This window comes from Lithobates pipiens, unplaced genomic scaffold (assembly GCF_037356315.1).
Source record: "Lithobates pipiens isolate NorthernLeopardFrog02 unplaced genomic scaffold, aLitPip1_a1.2 Scaffold_13, whole genome shotgun sequence".
Taxonomy (NCBI): Eukaryota; Metazoa; Chordata; class Amphibia; order Anura; family Ranidae; genus Lithobates; species Lithobates pipiens.
In genome coordinates this window covers 383,462,710-383,487,539 of record NW_027507718.1, presented here as the reverse complement: position 1 = coordinate 383,487,539, position 24,830 = coordinate 383,462,710, and the positions used below count along the sequence as shown (strand labels likewise).

Genomic DNA, 24,830 nt, shown 5'->3' with positions numbered 1-24,830 from the left:
AGAGATACTGTAAGTAAACACTACAGATATACTGTATGTGCCCAGGTGAGATTTCATGAGTGGGGTTTACATCCACTTTAAGTTTAGAATAGTATTGAGTCAGATGTCAAATACAGAGGGAGAATCTCACAGTTTACAGACATAAAAATCAAAGATAGATTCAAACATTATCAAAAAAAAAAAAAAAAAAAAAAAAGGTTTGGCTCAAGATATATGATGTTGTGTTAATAACAATTGTATAAAAGGACAAGCTAGCACATTGCCCTGATAGCTAAAATGTAGTTCCTCCTTGCACACAGAATTAAGGAAGGACTTACCTCTACTTTCTTCATGGAATACAGTATTCTCCTGATGCCTTATACTCTTTTGCTCAAAGAGAGGTGGAGATGGCTCTGTAATAGAGTCCAACAAATGCTGGTTTTCACAGATGCTCATTTCAGATAGTATCCCAGGGAGCTCGCAACTTTCAAAATCTGTACCAAGAGAGTCCTGAGTAGGCAAGGAGAATGCTCCTTCCAGTACAGGGGGGGAGCCTGGTGGAGAAAGGGATGAAAGTGATGACAGGGAAGACAAGGAGGTCACAGACTTGGGAGGTTTGGATTCTTGTGGGTCTTCTTGAGCAGTGGTTAGATTGCTATAGTCGGAGCTGCCATGGCAGTGAACAACCTCGTTTTCATGAATTGTAGTAATTGGCCCAGATGGAATGTAACTGCTCTTCTCCTGCAGCATGAAGTCCAGCTTATACTGATAGTCCAAGTCGGCCGCAAGGTCACCCTGGTTATAATAGAGGTCTGTAGAGCTCAGAGAATTCAGAGAGCCTCGGCTAGAGGTGTTTAAGGACCCTCGACTGGATGCTAAAGAGCCAAGGCTGCTGCCTGATGAAACCGACAGTGTGCTGGCAGAGAGGCTGAAAGAGAAGCACAAGAGAATGTCACTCGAAAAATACAAAAGTTAAATAATTCTGCAAGTCTTCCAAACAAATCAGAAGCTAAATTACAGACAAAGTTAAAGGAGACGTGCCCCTTTATTGTAATATCTAAAAAAAAAAAAAAGTAAAACACATGACTAGAAAATAAAGTTTACTTTTGTTTAACTGCCTCCCGCCTACACAGTGAGGGGGATTTACTAAAACTGGTGAACTTGGCATCTGGTACAGCTGTGCATGGTAGCCAACTTCAGCTTGTTCCATTAAGCTTTGACAATGAAAGCTGAAAGCTGGAAGCTGATTGGTTTCTATGCACAGTTGCACCAAATTTAACCTCTACAGAGAGAGACACACACACACAAGCAGAGTCAATGGCTTGGTATTTTGGACAGCTATTTTATCTAAGAAAAATTCCCAAAACATGGCCTGTTGGGGGTACTTGAGGGCAGGGTTGTGAATCACTGCTCTAGGTAACACCCATGTGTGATGCTGAGCCTCCATGGTTCAAAACAACTGAAATCCAATTAATGAAAGCGGGAGACCAGAGACAGTTAGGCTGGGGAGGAAATACCTAGATTATACTGGATGCCCTCCAGCAAAAAAATTTGACGAGTTCTATTGAACTCTATGCACACTGTGAAAAGTTCACAGTGTGCAGCAAAATCAGAGTAGGCAATTATAGTACAGGAGAGGAGACTATATAAGTGTGCAAGACTGAGGGAAAGGCTGCTTTAAAGAAGTCTCCCCAGAAGTTAAAAAAGACTTGTAAAACCCCCCAATGGACCCAGTGCACATAAAACTTGTCCCTGTTAATAGTTAATACCTGTGACGGGGCTGAAAAGCACTGTTGTCAGATTGCGATCTTACAACACTGGAGCAAGGAGATGGAATTTGACTGACAAGGGACAGCTTTCGCTTCCTCTGAACACTGCCAGAATGAACACCTTCAGCCCTCCTGTATGTGCTTCTCTGTGCCCCACCCCACAGCTCTTTTGCACTATAAGAAGAGAAGATTACTATAGTAATAGCTGCCAACTTGTCATGTGAATGACGGTAGCTGGAGTAGAGCTCTGTCAATCAGAAAAACACAAGCCAGCAGCTAAAATATTTGTCTCAGAGAGACTAAAGTAGTAGCTGCAGGCTTGTGTTGTCAGCTTGTGTTGCATCATGACAGCATTGTGAACGACAACTCCCCGCTCCAGCTGCCTTTATTCACAACACAGCCTAGCAGCTACCGTAGTAATCTCCTTTAAAGCTGGCGACTTCAAAAGCTTGTAGAAGCTGAATAGGAGTGGAGACACAAAGAGGGCTGCAAGAGAGGAGGCTGTAGCTTCAATACTGCCTGTACCTTCACCCACAGGAATGCCCATAAATTGGGCTTTGCCTGGGGTGGAGCTACAGACAGCACTGACAGAGGAAAAAAAAAAAAGATTTTTAAACCACAACACAGATTTTAATAGTAAAATGTTATGTGCCCTTAGTCCCCTGGAAAATTTACAAGCCTTTTAACTTCTGGTGAGAGTTAGGGCCCTTTCACATGGGGTGGATCGTTTCGATGGACTCTGCTTGCTTAGTAGGGATCACGCTGTTGATCCTCGCTGATCAGGCAGACGACAGGTCAGTCTCCGCACACTGTGCTGAGATGGACCTGTCAGAGCCCCGCTCTCCTCCATGGAAAAAAAATCAGATGAAAATGACCGCCTGTCTGTTTTCATCTGATCTGGCCCGCTGGAGGGGTGGCGAGCGTATCGCCATATGTCCGTTTTCAGCGGATCTTGTCAGATCGGATGCCAGGCAGGTGTCAGCGAACACATATCTTCTGACATCCGCCTCCCCATAGAAGTCAATGGGTGGTCCGATCTGATCCGCCTGAAAGGGGCCTCAGTCTACAAGCACATGTACACTAATTAATGGGGCCATTTATTTGGTGACTGGGTGGATAAAAATTGGCAATGTTTTTAAAATATATATATATATATATTTAAAAAAAAATCTGATTTTTTTGATTTAAATCAAATTTATTTTAATAACATGCTTTTGGAGTAAAACAAATAAAAATCTACCTAAAGAAAGTTTTCTATTCAAGATGCATTAATCAGTTTGTTTATTCAGCATGAAATGGAGCTTAGTTATGTAGCATGAAACTGTATATTCTTCAATATTTACATTTTTGGTAAACTCCTTTAATGAATCCAAGCTCTACAAGCTGAGATAACATGCACTGCATTGATGCTTTCACACAATTTCATGGTAACCATGAGATAAAACAACGTTTATGAATATTCCTTTATCCCATTGTTTTGCAATTCTACTCTACAGAATGTATGATTGTTTGAAGAGAAATGCATCTGTACCAGGCTCAAAGTGTGAGGAAGAAGGGCAAGCAGTAAAAATGAAAGTGAAATCTTCTAAGCAGCTTCTAAACCTTGTAATCTTTCTGCACATAGCTTAAAGTGCTTTATTCCTCCCTTGAGGAGCAAAATAGCAGCAGGCCACAAAGGAGACCCAGTTTGGGAATATTTTAATGACGTTCTTCTACCTATGGGTAGGGTTGCCACCTGTCCGGGATTCACCCAGACAGTTTGGGTTTGGAATCATGTGTCCGGGTTTCAAACTGCCTGTAACCCAAACACATTGTTCAGACTGGACTATGGTTTTTCAGCAGGGTTGCTGGCTGCAGTTGTCCAAGCCGAGAGTGTCTGTTACACTCAATTTCGCACTACCCAAAGCCAGCACTAACAATCCCCCCCCCCTTCCGCCCATACACACACACAGACAGGAGAGGAGAGAGGGCTTGATTTGCTTCTCTTTCTCCGGCCCCAACCCCTCTGGTCAAACTTCAATCCCTAGCACTGTGCCTCAGAAAAGGAAAGAGGGGTCCGGAAATTTGAAGTCTATCAGCCTCAGATACATACAGAGGTGCTGACTGTCAAGGCGAGAGTGAGCTCACCATTCATCCTGTCTTTGACTGAAGTCTCCCCCTTCTCTCTTCTGCCACTGAGTGAGTACACTGAGGTAAATCGGTTATCAGAGCACCCCTTATATCAGTTCCCCTTTACACCAGAAGCCAGTGTTCCCCCTTACATCAGAGTCCTCTCCGTGCATCAGAGTTCTCAGTGTTCCCCCTTAAATCAGGGTTTCCAGAGCATCCCTTAGCGTTCCCAGAGTTCTCCCTTACATTGGAGTCTGCAGAGTCCCCCCTTACAGTGAAAGGGAATTCTGCGGATTCAGCTGTAAAAGGGCAACTCTGCGGATTTAGATGTAAATGTAGAATTCTGTGGATTCAGATGTAAAAGGAGAGCTCAGTGGATTCTGATGTAAAAGGAGAGCTCAGTGGATTCTGATGTAAAAGGAGAGCTCAGTGGATTCTGATGTAAAAGGAGAGCTCAGTGGATTCTGATGTAAAAGGAGAACTCTGTGGATTCTGATGTAAAAGGAGAACTCTGTGGATTCTGATGTAAAAGGAGAACTCTGTGGATTCTGATGTAAAAGGAGAACTCTGTGGATTCTGATGTAAAAGGAGAACTCTGTGGATTCTGATGTAAAAGGAGAACTCTGTGGATTCTGATGTAAAAGGAGAACTCTGTGGATTCTGATGTAAAAGGAGAACTCTGTGGATTCTGATGTAAAAGGAGAACTCTGTGGATTCTGATGTAAAAGGAGAACTCTGTGGATTCTGATGTAAAAGGAGAACTCTGTGGATTCTGATGTAAAAGGAGAACTCTGTGGATTCTGATGTAAAAGGAGAACTCTGTGGATTCTGATGTAAAAGGAGAACTCTGTGGATTCTGATGTAAAAGGAGAACTCTGTGGATTCTGATGTAAAAGGAGAACTCTGTGGATTCTGATGTAAAAGGAGAACTCTGTGGATTCTGATGTAAAAGGAGAACTCTTGTGATTAACTTCATATGATTAGAAATGTTATTTAATTGCAAGATATATGTATAGTTTATACCATAAAAAAAAGTTTGCTGTGCGCCGCTAAAGTGTTCGGGTTTGACTTGAAGAAAAGGTGGCAACCCTACCTATGGGTAAAGCAAGTATGCGTGCAAAATGCAAGGCCTGGTGGCCTGAATGAAAAAATATCACGAGACGACATGCGGTGATGAAACCCGTGTTTGAAGTTTTTTTTTTTTTTTTTGTGGATATATTAAGTTTAAGTTTTTTTGTTTGTTTTTTCAAAGATATTTTGTTTATGAACTTCAGTTAGTAAACATTGATCTTTCAGAAAATACAAGAATATGTAATATAATGTTATTGTTTTAATTGAACAAAAGAATTTGAGTAGTTCTCCAACTATGTGTTATTAACCCATTAGCCTAAATCGGTTCTGATATCTCTGTTTTACTAACCTGACAGCTTATTCGAAATAGGAAACCTTCATTTTGTTTTCAAACATTAAAGATTATAAACTACCAGCAAGAATTAGTCCTTACATTTAAAGAGCACCTGTTATTTCAGATTCATCATGGCAGAGCCTGTTTGCGGGTATCCACTCACCTGCCGCCGCCACGTCCCTCACCATTAAAGTGAATGGGACTGTTGGTGAGTCAACAGTGGGTCAGAGGAGGAGCCGCTGAGAGACAGAGATCACAGTTGCTTTTTAAAAATTAGGATTTAAATCGAGTTGATTTAAATCAAACCTTTACTAGTGATTTAAAATCGACTTGATTTAAATGAAATCCACCCTGTTTGTTGAACAGGGTATTTTGGGGCTGTGGTCATAAATTCACATGCAATCAAAATGTTATTATTATTCTACACGATTTATATAGCGCCAACAGTTTACTCAGTGCTTTACAATGTAGATGGGGGGACAGCAAAATTACAGTACAGTTCAATACAAAAGGTACAGGTGGGCCCTGCTCATAGGTGGGAGGGGGTTGTGGTATAAAAGGTAATAGATGCGGGGAATGATTTGATGGGGGTAGCTCGGGGACAGTCCTTAGGTGGGTGTGGGATAGGCTTCCCTGAATAAGTGAGTTTCCAGGGATCGCCTAAAGGTGGACAGGTTAGGAGCTGATCAGATATACCAGGGCAGGGAATTCCAGAGCATGGGAGAAGCTCTGGAGAAGTCCTGAAGGGGAGCATGGGAGGAGGTAACAAAGTAGCTAGGGAGCAGAAGGTCCTGAGAGGAGTGGAGGGGGCGATTTGGGCAATATCTGCAGATGAGGTTGGCGATGTAGCTGGGGGCGATGTTGCGGATGGCCTGGTATGTTTTGGTTAGCATTTTGAATTTTATGTTTAATGTTATGTTTTGACGTTACAAATAAAACAATTCAGTCTCTATTCTAGAATAATAATTAGGCAGATTAGCAAAAAGTATATATTTTATGCCCATTGTTAACTAAAAATACATTTGGATGTCTTTGAAGGCAAAATTTCCTGTAAACAGTTAAATTGTTTATAACATAAAAGAGGAGGATTATCACATTTTGAGTACAACATTGTGCATTTTAGCTGTGATACACGTTTGTCCGCTTTGGCTGTAAGGAAGGAACGCTTAGCAAGACGAAGCATGTCTTATTGACAAGGCTTTAGTGATTATCCAGTGTGTAATGAAGATGTTTGTCAAACCTAATTAGTTCTTCAAACATTATCAATTTGTTTATTTTGCTGTGTACATGAAAAGGCGTAAAGTACTGCTGAGTATTATTCAATTAATACAGGATATTAATTATAATAGATACTTCTGTTCAGAGTTAAAGGAAGTATAAACAAAGGGAAAATCAAAGACACCTAAATGATCAGTTAAATAAGGATAAATGCAAAGCCACTACTTAACACAGCTTGTCTGATTATTTTATTAATTATAAAAACACAACCACTAAATGCTAAAATGGAATCAATATCAAACCAGGGCTTTAGCCTCAATTTAGAAGGTTTAGATTTTGTAACCTTGTATCAAACTATACAGTATATTCTGAAACTTTAGTTTGTTATTTCATATGGACAGATTAAAGAGTATAAAAAACTAAAAACAAAACTAATATAGCAGCCTACTAGTGTTTAGATGTGGCGGCTACATTGGTTTTTTTTTTCCAAGCATTTCTTCCTTTATTTTTATCTGGTCATCCTGTTAGTAACACCAACAACACTAACTCACTGTACCGTAGATCTACTGAAGAACAGCATTGTCACCATAGGCTACTCTCCTGAAATGGAGTAGGCTTCTCCCTTTTATCTGCATAACATATGGGGAAATTGTTCTGTAGTTCACAGATAAGAACTTAGAAGGCCGATCTAATGTGAGATTTCAGTTTAGTGCAGTGCTTGACAAATTTGCTTTGAATCTAGGATCCAGCTTAAAAATAAAAAGATAGGAGCCATTTTTTTTTTTTTTTGCAAACAAAGCTTTATTTAGCTTTATGAAGGAGGTCTGGTGCTAGAATTATTGGTCTCATTCCATTGTGCACGGCGATATCTAACATGTGTATCCTTTTAAGGCGTAGGTGCACCGACGTATGCGTTTAGGTTTGTACTTGTATATATGTGGGGGTGAGTCCTCTTTTTTTGGGGGGGGGGGGTATTTTATGTGCTTGGGTGCAACTTCCATTTTTTTTTACAATTTCAAAAACTTGTATTTTATTTAAGTTTTTTGACAAAAAGTCCCTTATGTGATGATTTGCTTGGCGACAAGTTCTCTTTAATGAGACATCCAGAGTTTAAAAGACCCTTCATGTCTCCCCTGTGCTCGACTGAATATAATGCAATTCGCACTGCATTACATTCTTCCCTGGGTAAACTGTCAACATGGGACCCAGAAGGAACATCATACAATGTCACTTCAGGGTCAGCAATAAGAAGGGGAGGATGTGTGTCCGATCTCCTCCCTCCCACCCAACAGCGCTCGCTATGCTGGTCCCATAGCTGCTAATGGGAAAGCAGAGCGCGGGATACACAGCGGGGGGGAATGCATGCGGGGTGTGTGGAAACTTTCTGCTACCACCTGATAAGTAAACCCTGCTGCTTGCCAGCAGTAGGGCTAAATGTTAAAGAATACTACCTACCCAGAGCTCAGAACTGCATGTCCTGGGCATCGGGCGATAGAAATTGTGCATTCCTGCATCTGGTGCCAACAGTGAATAGGCTGACAAAGGCTTCTGAACAATTTCTAGTCACTATGGCGACCTGGCACCTGGGATTTGTTGAGACCTGGTTTAGGGCACAGGAAGAGACAAGGACACTGGTTTTCTTGTAGGGTAAACAGTTTTTTGTTTTTTTGTGCAGAAAAAGTTCTTAGCTTGAAAACCACCACATCTAAGGACTGGTAAATATATTAAATGTTTTCTTTTGGACTTAGATAAACCTTATTGAAAATAAAAGCCCTCACATTTTTAGAATATATTTATGTTTATGTTAGATACAGTATGTATATGTATATCCTGCTGAAATTCTCATAAAAGTTTAAGGACAAGCCGCTGATTAAACTGCAGAGACTAGAAGTCAGGGACTTACCTTTTCAGCTCTGAATGCAGGTATGTGGCGAGTTTTGTTGTCTCTTCCAGCTTTTTTACCAACTCCTTCTTTTTCTCTTGAATTTTCAACCTGAGTCAATAGAAACATTCCATTAAAAAAGAATCTCACATTCTTTTTTGGATTTAAAAGTCTATTCTGCTGCCTGGCTTTTGAAAAGACACTTCAATCATTTTTACTATTCAAATTGTTTAGCAAGTCGCTATTGTTTTATGCAGTTTGCTTTGTACATGATTTCTTTAAAAAAGAGAAAAAGACAAGATTAGAAATAGGGTTTTCTGACGTTAGTGCAATTATCAAAATATGTGCTTACTTTAGGCATATTTAGGGATTAACAAGCAAAACAAAACAAAAGAAAAATACAATACTCTGCATTTCACACAAAATAAAATGAACCAATATTTATTTCAGAATATATGCTTTTAGAAACATGCCAAGTATATCTGGCATGTTTAGTTTGAACGTTCCCCCCCACTTCAAAAAAAAAAAAATATATCACTAACATAGGTACACTTTCAAAACTATTCCTCTATAATACTAAGCATAATGGGAAGTAAATTCCAGTCAAAAACGTACTCGTAAATACTGAACTTCTAGACAAAATATTTACACCTCTAGAACATTTATTTAGCTAAATGGAAATGTATAAGTGCTAGTCAGCCACATAGACTACAAGTTTGGCCCCTTTCAGGTGGGCCAGATCTGTTTTTTCTCAGCAAGGGATCTGTTGGATGATCCCTGCTGAGAGGATCGGCTGGATGATCAGTCTGTGTCCCATCAGTTTATGCAGAATGGACACAGACACAACCCGCTCTGCTCTATGGGCAGTCAGATGTAAACAGACCGGCTATCCGATTACACCAGACTGCCCTCTGATCTGATCCAGCCAGACAAAGGGAAACAGATCCCCTTCCAGTTGTTTTTGCCAGATTGGATTGGACCATTTATATCCGACTGCCCATAGCGGAGAATGGAGCGTCCAATCGGGTCCGTCGTTCTGTTTTTCAAGACCACTTGTGTGACAGGGGCATAACGGATAATGGATATTAGCCCATCAGAGCAGACTGATGGGCAGCCAACACATACTGAAGAATAAAATCAAATAAAGGGACATTTATAACTTCTAATTATAAATCCTGTCAGAGCCCGTTCACACTAGCAGCTGCTGGTGTACAGTGTGACAACAAAAATGCTGATGTGCTGTAAAAAGCGCCTCACGTGGTTTGTCCACCAGAGCCATTGTGTGTTGAGCACGAGCTGAAGGACCCCGGGGGGGGGGGGCTGCAACCTGGAGTCAGCTGCAGCCAAATCTATCCTTCCTGAGTATAGAAAAAACCTCACCTACCTGTCATCATTGTGTTCAAGGACAATGCACCAGTAGCTAGTAGGGGAATATTTGACTGGACAGGGAAATACATATGGATGGGGCTTAAGTCAAGGAAGTTAACCACTACAATACAGGGCACTTTCACCCCCTTCCTTCCCAGCCCAATTTTCAGCTTTCAGCGCTCTAGCGCTTTCAGTGACAATTGCGCGGTCGTGCTACACTGTACCCAAATGAAATTGTTATCATTTTGTTCGCACAAATAGAGCTTTATTTTGGTGTTATTTATTCACGACTCCGTTTTTTTTTTTTTTTTGCGATATAAGCGCAAAAATAGTGGAAATTTGGAAAAAAAACAATATTTTCTTTTTTCTATTTGAAAAGAAATCCAATAAAATCAAATTTTATCATAAATTTAAGCCAAAATGTATTCTGCTACATGTTTTTGGTAAAAAAAATTCCGTTAAGTGTATAATAATTGGTTTGTGTGATCACGGACATATGTACGCAAATGATCATGTACATATGTGTGCAGGTGATCACGTACATATGTGTGCAGATAATCATTGGGACATGTGATTTTAGTGGGACATATGTGGGGGACATGTTTTTATTATTAGGGACATGTGTTTTTATTATTTGGGGACATGTATGTTTTGGGGACATGTGTGTTTTGGGGACATGTGTGGGGACTGTGTTTGTACTGTGTGGTGTGTTGTGTGTTTACATTACACTGATGATCAGTGAGTAAAAAGCTGTAAAAAGCAGCCCATACTCACTGATCATCAGCCGGCTGCAGCGTTCTGCTCTCCTCTCCTCAGCGGTGACTTCCGTGTGAGGAGAGGAGAGCCGATTGCCTAGCAACCGGCTGTTTGTTTACATCACATGACGGCCGTGATTGGACACGGCCGTCATGTGATCAGGAGGGCCAATCACAGAGCCCTCCTGCCGATCTGAGATGTGCCGTGTCCGGGTGACACGAGCACATCGGGATCGCGCCGCTGCGCGAGCGCGCGCACGATCCCGCTACTCCTGAAGGACGTTCCTGAACGGCCTGTCAGGAGTAGACGGCTCCCACCCGGCCGTATATATGCATTGGCCGGGTGGGAAGTGGTTAAACAGTTTATAATAAAGTGAAACCGCTTTCAGAGGGGCATATAGTGGAGGGTTTTTTGGCTAAAAAAAATATATATAACAGCTGGCACTTTTCTTGTTCAAAATGTAAATATTCAGGTTAAACCTGCCATGTACAATAGGCCATGAACCCTGTACAGCTTGCTCTAAAGGATGACAAACCTCTCGGCAAGTGCTTGGCTGGGGGTGCTTTTGACAGACAAAAGGTCCTCTTCTAGTTTCCTCCTCTCTGCTTCCAGCCGTTCAATCTCATCCTGAGTGCGTTTCCGTGTAGTCACAAACTGTAGCTCCTTCAGTAGTTCCTCCTTTTCATTAATTAGCAAAAGCTTCTCTTTCTCCACATCCAGGACCCCAGGCCAAGCCTCACTGTCCAGCTTTGCTAGTTCAATCTTCAGGTTGGCCATACTGGAAAGAAAGCAAAACATTCAACTTAGTCACAAAATAAAATCAAGTACCTACCCCAATCACAGCTCGATCATTGTTTGGGTAACACTCCATTAAATTGTCTACCTCTAGACTAGAAATATTTTGCCTGCAATTCATGTGGTATATGATAAGCAAGACATACTGCTGACAGCAAACTGCTATGTATGTCAAGATGTATCAAAAAAGGTGCCATTAAGTAAAAGAGACAACAATTCAATCTATTTAAAATCACTGAACCATGAATGTTGAAAAGACAACATTTACTGTTAGTAATGCACATGTGCTTAAAGCTGAAATTTAGTATGCTTATATTTTGCCTTCTCGTATCCCCCCCCCCCCCCCCTCAACATGCCAATTACATCATTTTAAATATAACTTTCACTTTCCATTACATACCCTATTTTAGTCTCTATGCTTTTCTATACAATGCAGACAGATCATGGCTGGTGGGAGGGGGCAGCAGAGTTCTGTACATAGTATTCTAAAAAAGTCACAGTACCCTGTCTTAGTACACCTATCAAGAGCCCTCAGTCCTGATGCAAGCAGTGGACTGGCTCTTAGGAAGAATAATGAATATATAAAAATATCTTGATTAGAGGAAGTCAGAATGAATGAGCATCACTAAACAGAATGCATTTGCATGGAGACGGTGATGCTGAGCCTCTATGACTGAAAGAACTGCAATCCAATGAAAGAAAAAAAGGCAAGCCAGGCACAACCAGGCTGGGGAGGAAAGAGCTGGATAATTTGGGATGCCCTCCAGCTAGAAATGCACAGTACAAGAAGCTCACAGTGGGCAGTGAAATCAGTACAGGAGAGGAGCCTGTACAACTGGGTAAGACTGAAAGCAAGTCTGCAGTTCAGCTTTAACAAACAAAAGCTTAAGACATCAGTTACAAGTCCCATCTAAGAAAGCCTGCACCATGGATGGCGATTTCCAAATATATTTTGACAACAAGTTCAGAGTGCCTAAACCGGCAAAATTACAGACAGGCAGCAATTACCTGGCTCACCAACATTATACAGTGCCTTGCAAAAGTATTCACCCCCCTTGGCATTTTTCGTGTTTTGCCGCCTCACAACCTGGAACATGGATTGTTTGAGGACTTGCATCATTTAATTTACAGAACATGCCCCCAACTTTGAAGATGTTTTTTTTTGTGAACAAATAGAACAAAATAACAGAAAAAGTAAATGTGCATAACTATTCACCCCCCTAAAGTCAATACTTTTGCCCATTCCTCCTTGCAAAACTGCTCAAGCTCCTTCAAGTTGGATGGTTTGCACTTGTGAAGAGCAATCTTTAAGTCTGACTACAGATTTCTATTGGATTGAGGTCTGGGCTTTGACTAGGCCATTCCAATACATTTACATGTTTCCCCTTAAACCACTCAAGTGTTGCTTTAGCAGTGTGTTTGGGGTCATTGTCCTGCAGGAAGGTGAACCTCTGTCCTAGCCTCATATCACACACAGAGTGGTACAGGTTTTGCTCAAGAATATCCCTGTATTTAGCACCATCCAGCTTTCCCTCAACTCTGACCAGTTTCCCAGTCCCGACTGCTGAAAAACATCCCCACAGCATGATGCTGCCACCACCATGTTTCACTGTGGGGATGGTGATCTTTGGGTGATGTGATGTGTTGGGTCTGCGCCAGACATAACATTTTCTTTGATGGCCAAAAAGTTAAATTTTAGTCTCTGGGGTCTTTCAAAAAGGTATAGGTGTATATGTAATGACAGATCATGTGACAGATTGCACACAGGTGGACATCATTTCACAAATGATGTGACTTCCAAAAGGTTACTGGTTGCACCAGAGCTTTATGTGGGCTTCATAACAAAGGGGGTAAATACATACGCACATGCCAATTATCAGCTTTTTATTTCTGAAAAATAGTTTTATGTACCGTATTTATCAGCATATAACACACACAGGCGTATAACACGCACCTTCATTTTAGGTGGGAAGTTTCAGGAAAAAAAGTAAAAATTTTAAATGAAGCAAAAAAAGGGTCAGTGCCAATCAATGCAGCTTGATCAATGCCCATCTGCAGCCTCATAATTGCCCCTCATTGCAGCTTGATCAATGCCCATATGCAGCCTCACCTTTGCCATAAATGCAGCCTGATCAGTGCCCTAATTGCAATATCGACGTATAACACGCACACACTATTTGTACGCGATTTTCAGGGTGAAAAAAGTGAGTGTTATACGCCAATAAATACATATATTTTTCTAATTTTACTTCACCAACTTAGACTATTGTATTCTGATCCATCACATATAATTCAGATTAAAAAACATTGAACTAAAAGGCTGTAATGTAACAAAATAGGTAAAAAGCCAAGGGGGTGAATACTTTTGCAAGGCATTGTACGGCTGGTATTTAAAAAATTCTGGCATTCCAGCATTTGTAAGGAGCAATTATTTACAGGTTTGACGCAAACCTTAAAATACTTTCTGAATGTTTAATAAGAAATATTTCAAAGTAGTGTAATTTTTATTAATGACATCACTACATTGTAGGCTACTGATCAGATATGGGCGACACAAATTGATTGCAGCGATTATAAACCTGTTAACGTAGAAAACACCATACGCCTTGCAGATGGCTAGCTTATTACAAGATACTTATAACATCTGCTCTCCCACCTAAGATCTGCTGTTATTTATTCTGATAAGTAGAAGCCACTGCACATATCCAACTACGAAGGCTATTTTTCTACATTTTGCAAACTTGCCATTCATCTGAGGGTTTGTTTTTTATATATATTTTTGTTTGCTTTAGCTTTCAGTTTACGAGACAAACTACCCTATGTTTTTTTTATTGTTTTTTTCTAGGTTTAGATTTGGAAGAAAAACTCTAAACAACTGTTAAAAAAAAAAAAAAAAAAAGACCGAAAATCAAACTAAAAATTAAAGAAAAACAAAATATTAAAACAAAACAAAAATGGCGGTTTGACATTAATCAGGTGCGATTATTAGAACATCTACACCTCACCATGGGCCTGAAGGATGTGGACATATTTCTCCATAATTACCAATCCGATTCAGATTAGGGCAGCTCTGAGAATGATGGATGCATGAGGAGAAGCGATTTTAAGGCAAAAACAAACTGATGCATCAGACCTCAATTCTGATCTGCCCTAAATCATGTGTGTTAAAGATAAAATGCTCACAAAATTTAGTGTAACAATTCTGTTTTAGCTATTCATAAAAGCAGAAATGTATTTACAAACCTATGGCGTGAAAACCACTTTAACCAGAAGCAAGGAAGTCATTTCAACCCCTGATATAGATGGTCAGTAGTGAAATGTGACAGAAGTTACTGCTGTAGACAGAGGTGAGATGTGACAGAAAACGTTGCCATGCTCAGCGATGAGGCATGACAGAAGTCGCTGCCATGGCCACAGGTGAGGCACGGCACTGCCATAGCTAGCAATGAGGTGTGACAGAAGTCACTACCATGGCCAGCAGTGAGGTGTAATAGAAGTCGTTGCCATGACCAGTGATGGATTGTGACAAAAGTCGCTGCCATGCAACTGCAAAAGGAACCCCAGATGCAATCTTTGGCAACCTATTCTTGGTCTTTTGCACCTGGCACCTACCACTTCTTGCTGGTTATAAGGGCGTTGGTGGTAGCGACCTGGTGGCTGGTGATTACTCTACCCTCCAAACGGTTGGCTTGTGACATTTTAATAAATACAGAATGAGGACACTATACGAATATACAATATTTTATTAGTGTTTTAGGCATTCTCTGCTCCGCCTCAGGTAGCAAGATATAGAGACTTATGAACCAATTTGTTTAGCTCCACACCTGATGATTACGCTCTATGCATTAGTGTAGTTTTAAATGCCCCATTGAAATTATTAATGCCTTCAAAACAAACAAATACTGCTCAGTACACAAGTCGCTCGTATGTGTGTAAACACATTTACTTAGCCAATCTTACACTGCCACCAGCTCCTGGTCCCAGTGCACTGCTTTCCTGAACTTCTGGGAAGTGCGTTTGCCCTGGGTATCATACATGCACTGTCAGAAGAGACAACGTGTGCTCAGGGAGGACATAGGAGAAGGAAGAAGGGGGGAGTAGATTGCCGTCTGTTTTTTTCCTTTCTATGGATGCATACAGTGTCTGTAGATTGCCAGCTGGGAGTGCATATGCAAGGGTGGCTCCATTGGACCGCGTAAGAGATGGAGCCACCTGTAAACAAGACCAAGAGAGGAGAGAGTTTTAAAGACAAATAACGGTGGCAAGTGCTGAGATCTACAGCACAAATTACTGTTTAAAATGTGTAGGTTTAATAACACTGTCCATCAATGGCAGTTAGGTCCTATTTTCAATTTGTTTCATTATACCATTGAATAAATACTTATTGATGACTTTTCACTCAAGAATGTTGCGATACTTCTGTAGCAATCCTGGAACAGACTTTTCAGTGGTTACTTTTATGTTCAAAAATCATGTGTCCTTGACATAAAGTGGTGATTTGATCACCATACCCACAACTTCTCATTGAACCCTTCGGTATGCAATATAACTCATTGAATTTTACAACATAAGACTCAATTCATGAAACGTGACTCTTCCTTCCTAACTTTAAAGGCTTCCTAAGTGTATGTTTTACCCATTCCAACTGTAAGCCCTTGTACACAAGGTCGGACATTCCGACAACAAAATCCATCGGATTTTTTCTGACGGATTTTGTCCAAAACTGGTGTTGCATACACACAAAGTTGTCGGAAAAACCGATCGTTCATAACGTGATGATGTTCGTTCGTTGCGACGGGACTACATTGCGGCTAGTAGCCAATAGCTTTGGTCTTGTAATTTGATCTGAGCATGCGTGGCACTTTGTCCGATCGGAATGCTCTACAAACCATCGGACAAAGCCCGATCGGATCATGCTATCGGAAAATTTTTATATCCAGCTCTCAAACTTTGTTGGTCGGACATTCCGATGGAAAAAGTCCGATGTAGCCCACACACGGTCGGATTATCCAACAACACGGTCTGATTGTCCGACCGCGTGTACAAGGGCAAAAACATTGTACACTCAAATGCTGCTAATATGTGCAGTCAGTGCTGTACATTTACACAAAGTGTCATCTAAGAAAACCAGCAAAATGACAGATGGCCAGCAGTTACCTAGATTTGAAGGCTTCCAAAGCTCATCTCTAAACCTATTCCATCTGTGTGAAACAAATATTCTATACCCAATACCAATATGTGCAGTTAGTGCTAGACATTCTATATCCTGCCACCAGTATGTGCATCTTCATTTCTTGTAGCACGTTCATCATAAGAACTTAAATCATAATACATCATATACTATACACAACAGATATCAGTTAGCATTTTACTTATTTAAAGAGGCTTTAAATAAAAAAAATGAAAACAATGAAAAAAAATGAAAAAAAAATCAAAGGAGGAGGGGCCAGAAATTCTGCACGACGATTGCGGGTATATTACCTGGAAGTTGAAGCGGGTACCTGGTTTTGACAGGTATCTCCCCCCCCCCCCCCCCGAAAGATGCCAAATGTGGCAGCGGAGAGGGGGAGGAAGCAAACAAGCAGAGCTTCCCCTTTTGGGTGGATTTCCACTTTAATGACAGAAGAAATCACTCAGAAAACTATCAGGTATTGGTAATGACACACACCAGAGGGTACCCTGTTAAGTAATGCTATATAATCAGCCATGATATCTGCCCTCTTGTATTGTGCATTTTATTCTGGGTGTCCTTTCTCTCTGTGTCCTGAAAAGACATACAATGGTGACCCCTGTTTAGTCTCTCCCTATTTTACATTAAGCTTTCCATAGATTTTTTTTTGTTCAGCCAGGGCACTGAACCATTAAAAAGAATGAACAAATTCCTCCATTTGATTGGCTAAAGCTGATAATTGGCAAAAGTTTTCCAACATTCCCATTCATTAGAAGTTAATTTAAGAAGTCCCTGCTGAACCGACCAAATGTCAATCTATCTATCTATGGCCAGCTTTACAGTTACTGCTTCACGTGCATTTTCTCACAAGTTTCACATGTAAATAACTATCATATATTTCCAGTATTGTGCTAAAGAGAAAATAGATCATATGCCAGATATGCCATGGGGTAGCAGATGTAGGGCAACCTTTGTTCTGTTTTCTTCATAATAAGGCTCCATGCACATTGAAGATCATAAACGGACGTTTTTGGGAGTTTGTTTTTTTTTTTTTTTTAACAGTCAATAAACTCCCCTCTACATTATCCTATGTGCCCATGCACACATGAACGTTCATCAGCAGTGGAGTTTATGGGCTGTTTTCTGAACGCCATAAAATCGCGCACAGGAGTAATTTTTCTGAACACAAAAAAACGCCAATCGCTCATAAACACTGATAAACGATGATAGATACGTAAAACCGCAGCTCACCTGCATTTTTTAATGTTTTTGATCCATTGAAAAAATAAAAAAAATTATAAAAATATGCTAAGAAGCGCTAACACAGGAAACCGCTAAAAAACGCTTTTGCAAAAACGTTGAAAGACTCACTGCAAAGCTACTGGCGTTTTTATAATGTTATTTTAATGTCCAGTGTGCATGGAGCCTAATCCTGCCTCTTCTTCACTTCCATTTCTGCACAAATAGTATTTATTAGATTTAAGTTAATCAGATGACTTCCTTATGTCCAACAATGTTGCATCTGAAATTCAGACCTCAATGTCAGAAATGTAGTTGAACTTTAGGGCTGCATGCACACTGGACGTTAAAATAACGTTATAAAAACGTTATAAAAATGCCAGTAGCTTTGCAGTAAGTTTAACGTTTTTTAATGTTTTTGCAATAGAGTTTTTTTCTGCATTAGCATTTTTTTTTTTTTTTAAACAAACACTTTTTTTTTCAGTGGATCAAAAAATAGCTGGTGAGCTGCGTTTTTGAGCGTTTATCAGCATTTGACATTACAGCGTTTTTACAGCTGAAAAACCCCTCTCAGAGCCCACTAATTTTGTTTTTGTTTTTTAAAGCCCAAAAAACACCCCAGCCAAAAACTGCTGATAACAGCCTACGTGTGCATGGACACATAGGATAACATGATGTGGAGTTTATTGACAGTAAAAAAATAAAAATAAAGAAAAAGAAAAAAATAGCCGCTTTAAAAACGTCCAGTGTGCACGAGGCCTAAATGTATTCTGGGATGTACAATTCCTATGCAGGTTTAATAACACCATTTGGCTTTTGTGCATTTTTTTTGTACACTTTGGATAGAGTAAGGGAGCTGTCCCATTGGGGAGATTTTCTTTCACTTCCTGCCCCATAGCCAAAACAGGTAGCAATAGGAAATCCCCCCCACCCCCAAAAGTGGTGTCCCCATTGCAAGCTTTCCCTTCCATCAGTGTATTGATCTCAACCCAAAATTTGGCATTTTCTTTTACTTTCAATGATAACAGTAAACAGGACAAATAGAGAGGGTGAATCTCCCTAGCGATAAAAACCTAATAGATGTTCTAATCCCTCTCCACTCCATCCAAAATTCAAATAATCCAATACTTTAAATGTATTAATAAAAAAGATAATAACAAAAAGTTAAATAATCAAACTGTGTGGTGAATACCATTAAAAAAACTAAAGATCCAGGTCTTTATTTTATTACCTTTAAAATTATTACTGCTTAGTGGTGATATTAGTGATTCCTGGTGGAAGAATGCTAACTTGCATACACACTATATTATAGTCATTCTATAATTGCCCAGTAGAGGTCACCCAACAACCAGTTTTAGCTCCAGGAGAGCAAAGCCAGCTCTAGAAACAGTACCTTCTCTTCGCCTCCTCATACTGCAGGCTCAGCCTGACCTTTTCTGCAAGAGTCGATCTGCTCCTCATTCCAATCTGTTGGATAAAATAAGAAAAGACACATTCAGCCTTATGGTGAGTGAACAGGTACCCACATCTATCACTGGCACAGATTCTATTTTAAAAGATTATTTCAAATCTAAAACAGATCATTTAGAGATAAGAATAGTTTTAAAAAGTTAAATTATTACACACAGCTTTATTGCAATAAAGAATAATAATACACTGTCATATTAAGAGTTTTACACTTCAGCTTATAGATCTAAACATTTTGCACAACTTCTATAAAATGCATGTCCACCTTCAGTCCCAAACACAGGGATGGGGATCAGAAGAAGTATATATATAGAATGTTCCTGACCATCAGCGTTGCAACCCACTTTCTGGCACTTGGAGACAGTCCCTGCCCACAGGGAAATCTTAGAATTGTATTCAGCCAAACAGCTTTTTAAACGTAAGGAAAATGGCCAGTGTGGTGCCCCAGAGCAAACAATCAGAATTCATCTTCTTCCACGGATCTTACTTTACTAATCCGTTAACAGTATGCCTGCCATTTTTACATTGGTACAAATTAATATATATCTATATATATATATATATATATATATTTTTGAGAATATATATCTATATATATATATCTATATATATATATATATATATATATATTTTTGAGAATATATATCTATATATATATATATATATATATATATATCTATATCTCTAGCTATCTATCGATAGATAGATAGATAGATAGATAGATAGATAGATAGATAGTAAAGTAAGATCCGTGTAAAAAGCAAACTGAAGGTTTTTAACCTGAACTACTGTAATCTTTCCAGGAAATAACACTTGTATACTATACAGCACATTAATATCTATCTATCTATATATATATATATATATATATATATATATATATATCTATCTCTCATACACACGAGTAGCAGGTTGTCTTGACACGTTCTAGTTAAGCCTTTTGCTCTGACCACCTCCTGGTCCCTTTAAGAGTTCTGAAAGCCAGATGACAGAGGTAAGCATTTGGGTCATGTGACCGCTGTGATTGGCTATCACAGCAGTCACATGATCGGAAAGCCGCTGATGGCAAGTATTTATTGGGAGTTTACCGACCCCGTTGGCTATCACGCTGAGAGCGCACACTCAGCGAGGTAAGTGGTTTACAAAGGGCCACATTTATGCAGCCACTCTGTGTTAATGCCCACCCCCTGAGCAGCCGCACATATGCGTGCGGCCGGCATCAAGAGGTTAAAGAAGGCTGTGGTTAGTGAGGTATATGAGCTGTTAGCATGATATGGCCAGAACTTGGGAAAAGAAAACTTTTTACAACTCCTATTCCCAAAAATTTAGGACGCTATGTAAAAACTACACAAAAACAAAATGCAATAACTTGCAAATCTCATAAATCCATATTTTATTCACAATAGAAAACATATCAGATGTTTAAACTGTGAAAATGTATCATTTTAAGGAAAGAAAATAAAGTTAATTTTGAAATAGATGGTGGCAACACATCTCAAAAATGCAACATAAAGCAGGCAAAAGTAAGTGGTACTAATAAAGAAGATCTTGAACATTTTACAACTAATTAGGGTAATTGGTAACAGGTCAGTAACATGACCAGGGTATAAAAAGAGAATCTTAGAGAATCTGTGTCTCAGAAGTTAAGATGGGCAGAGGTTCACCAATCTGTTAAAAGCTGCATCTAAAAATTGTCAAACAATTTAAGAATAATGCTCCTCAAACATTGCAAAGACTTTAAATATATCATCATTGTCTACAGTACATAATATCAAATGATTAACAGAATCTGGAGAAATCTCTGTATGCAAGGGACAAGGCCGAAACCAAATATTGGATGTCTGATCTTCGGACCCTCAGATGGCACTACATAAAAAATTGTAAACTTGTGGCAAACAGCACTATAAATATATGTGACAACTCGTGCCCATAAACACAATATCTGGCAATAATAAAAATGAGTCCAACGTGAACAAAATAAAATAATAAAATATAGTCCAATGTGAATAAAGTACATACAATAAATCCCCCTTCTGAGAAAGCACTCACCAGGCAAGCAAACTTTCCAGTCCAGAAACAGTGAATGATCTGATGGCATGAAAAGTTCCAAATAGAGACTCACACTGGATCACAGAAGAAATACCACGCTCCACCGGTAAAAGAAAAATATTGTATGGTGAAGCACTGTGAGGCTCAATCAATATTGCTTGCTAAGCGCTACTTACAGGATGAATGGAGAAAAGCAAACTTCCACGATCGCTGCTCGTACAGCGTGCTCTCCGTGGAGGGCACAGTGCTTCACCATACAATATTTTTATCTTTTACCGGTGGAGCGTGGTATTTCTTCTGTGATCCAGTGTGCACTCAGAGTCTCTATTTGGAACGTTTCATACCATCAGATCATTCACTGTTTTTGGACTGGAAAGTTTTCTTGCCTGGTGAGTGCCGTCTCAGAAGGGGGATTTATTGTATGTACTTTATTCACGTTGGACTATTTTATTATTTTATTTTGTTCACATTGGACTCATTTTTATTATTGCCAGATATTGTGTTTATGGGCACGAGTTGTCACATATATTTATATGTATATATTTTTTTACATTTGCCAGCACTGTTTATCACAACTTTACAATTTTCTGAAAGTTTTAGCACTTTATCTAGCAGCAGCTGCAATATTGCACATTTATTTATTTTGTAGATTTTTATTTCACCATATCACTCCAGCGCCAGTTTTTTGTTTTATATACATTAAATATAGGCATGAGTCTGAGATGCAATGTGATTTCACTGACAGCCTTTACAGACATGATGCTGAGAGTTGTAGCTGCTCTTCTGAAGCACCACTCTGTTATTTTCTAGGTGTGTTTCGGAGGAAAGCTCTGTACTGGGGGTGCTCTAAACTGAAATCCAAGGGGAGGAGAGCTTTGTTCTTGGGGGGGGGGGGGGAACTTGGATGTGCAGCACACTCCTCAACCATGCATTCTGCACATAGCCAACCCCTCAACTCTGCATGTAGCCTTCCCCTCAGCCCTGCACGTATTACCCTGCTGTAATCTCTAGCGACCGGTAGTGAGCAAAAATGATTTGCAGTAACCTCTAGAAAACAGTTAGCAGTAATGATGTACAGTAAGCTCTAGCAAACAGTGAGCGGCAATGATGTTCTGTAACCTCTGACAACCAATCAGTGAGCAGTAATGATGCACACTAACCTCTAGCAACTAGTCAGCGGTAATGATGTGCAGTAACCACTAGCAACCAGTGAACAGTAATGATTTGCAGTAACCTCTATCAACCAATCAGCAAGCAGAAATCATGTGCTGTAGTGATATGCTATAACCTCTGGCAATGAACCAATCACAATTGCTGCCTGATCTGCTGCAGTAAACTGATTTTGAGTCTAGCTGCTTTCATTTGTATGTCTCGGAGCCGGGGGGGGGGGGGGGGGGGTTGGGGATTGGGAGATCCAAGAAAATGTTTGCCAAGTCTTCCTACATAAGTTGTACCTGTCTATCTGCAGACCTCTCTTCTCCACATTTGTTCAAAGTCCAGAGTTTATAAAGCTTGTCTGGGAGTTCAGAAAAAGAGGGGGCAGAGAACTGAAACCACACACTGCAAAGCTTAATGAGGGGGGTTCTGAGAGATGATTGGAGGGAAGAGACCCCCCCCCCCCCCCATACAGCTCACAGGAACAGGTCTGAGGTTGTCAATTTGCTGGAGGTCCCTCCCCTGGCATCATACTTCTCTTGGGGTCAGGAAAACTTGTCATAACTGATTAATGCCGATAGCAGAGGAATGAAGCAGCAAACAGAAATTATACTTTGCTTTTAACTGGGAACAGTACACACTGCAGAGGGATATGCTTTGTTCATATCTCATGTCTAAGGTTTACAACCACTTTAAAGCCTCTGGACCTTACGAACGTCAGTTAGATTGACACATGATCTTACAACAGCAAAACTGACTACAGGCAAGGCCAAGGAATGTAAAATCCTTCATACGGCCAAAATCAAATCCGGAATTACCTAGGTATTGCTGCATGAAAAAAAAAAAAAGCTTTTAAAAAGTGCTTTTTTATTTTGACAATGTACACCAATTATAAACTTTGTTTTATTTTCCATAATTACATGAAGGCTGTATAGTATTGCAGGATTAGATTACACAATGTAAAACTGTTCATGCTGCAATGATGACCAAGAAAATCCATAACATGTGACAGTTCTCAATTAACATATGAAGACTGTAGTCACAGATTAATCTTGGTGCAGAAAGCATCAATACAGCAGAGATCACACATAGAATAAAAGTTTACACTAGGCTGTAGTCTAGACTTCCAATCTATGTCAGATGAATGTCTAAATATATTATTAGCCCATCTGGTGCACCAAGAACTATTTTAATAAATGCATGACCCAGATAGAAAAAGAAAAACTTTTCTTTATAGTGACTGAATAAAATATTTTACAATAATTCAAACTAAAAAAAAAAAAAAAACAATAGCTAGGACCCCTGCTGTCCGCACCCTAGGAGCCCAGCTGTTTTCACAACAAAGACATGAATAAAGAAAATAAATAGACCTCCAGAGCACAAAATATGTAGCTGGCTCCAAATCTTTGCCAAAGACGGGAACACGAAAGACGGGAGTTATAGCGGCTCCTGCTTGTCTTACATTCACCTAACTAGCAGGGATATGATGGTATCCGCACTTAAAACGCTGTAGCAGTGAAGAGCTCTTGGAAAATTGATAACACATCAAAAAATGGATCTTAGATTAATATTTTTCTGAGACCAGAAATTCGATTTGTAAGAGAAAGAACTGGCAAAGCAACAAGAGCTAAAATCTGCTCGCCCACCCAATTTCGCATATTAGCGTAGAGGGATTTTGGACCAGACTACATTAGAAAAACACAGAAAATGGTTTCACGGAATTAAATCCTTCCCAAGACAAGTGTCAGAACCTCTAAATGGAATGACTGCAGGCGCTGAGGAAGGGTGAAGCAAGTAAATAAATCAGGTGATTAAAAACGCATTCTGCCCTCCGATTAGCGGTATGCTTGACCTGGATTTAACTGCCATTTCTATGAAAATTTTTAAGACGCAAAAATAAGCAATTTACTGCAGCGGGGCCAGCTAAAGTCAAGAGATGTTAAGAAGATAATAAGGACGGAGATACACTGTAGTTTCACAGTTTGCCAAGAATACATTTTATCACCGTTAAATGAAAAGAATGTTGGGCTGAGGTAGAGCAATAAGAGATATGCAGGATTACAAAATGACATTTCCTATACTCTTACCAGAACATTCTTCTCCATTGTAAAGAATAGCAGATAATAGCATTCTCCTTTTTTCTAGTTTAACTCCTGAGTGAAGAGGAGGGTGATTGAATACGATAACCACAACAGCTTTCCATAGAGACTGTAGGCAACCTGCAGTACTAAAAGCCACTATTGTCTGATGTCCTGAATTCTGGGCCTCAAAATCATTTGTTTACTACAAACAGGCAACATGTAAATCATACAAAACTACAATGCAAGCTTTTTGATATGGGCATATCTAAAATAAATTGTGAAAGAACAATATAGTATAGTATGCAGTAAGCAGGTGTATGGACAGAGAGCAAGAGAGATAATATGTGAACATGCTATCACAATAAACCAGATTCCTTCCTAAATGCTC

The 24,830-nt window shown here is 39.7% G+C and overlaps 1 protein-coding gene across 2 annotated transcripts in view; it reads right to left on the bottom strand.

Annotated features, from left to right (window-relative positions):
- WWC2 (WW and C2 domain containing 2) overlaps positions 1-24,830 on the bottom strand; it is a 289,038-nt gene that overhangs the window by 100,603 nt on the left and 163,605 nt on the right. The window contains exons 8-11 of one of the 2 annotated variants that reach the window (XM_077477273.1): positions 19,084-19,160; positions 11,022-11,264; positions 8,384-8,473; positions 318-907 (exon numbers count right to left, since the gene is read on the bottom strand). In XM_077477273.1, the coding sequence (XP_077333399.1) occupies positions 318-907; positions 8,384-8,473; positions 11,022-11,264; positions 19,084-19,160 (1,000 nt within the window). The remainder of the gene's footprint in view (positions 1-317; positions 908-8,383; positions 8,474-11,021; positions 11,265-19,083; positions 19,161-24,830) is intronic. The other variant, XM_077477274.1, reaches the window with a different exon arrangement.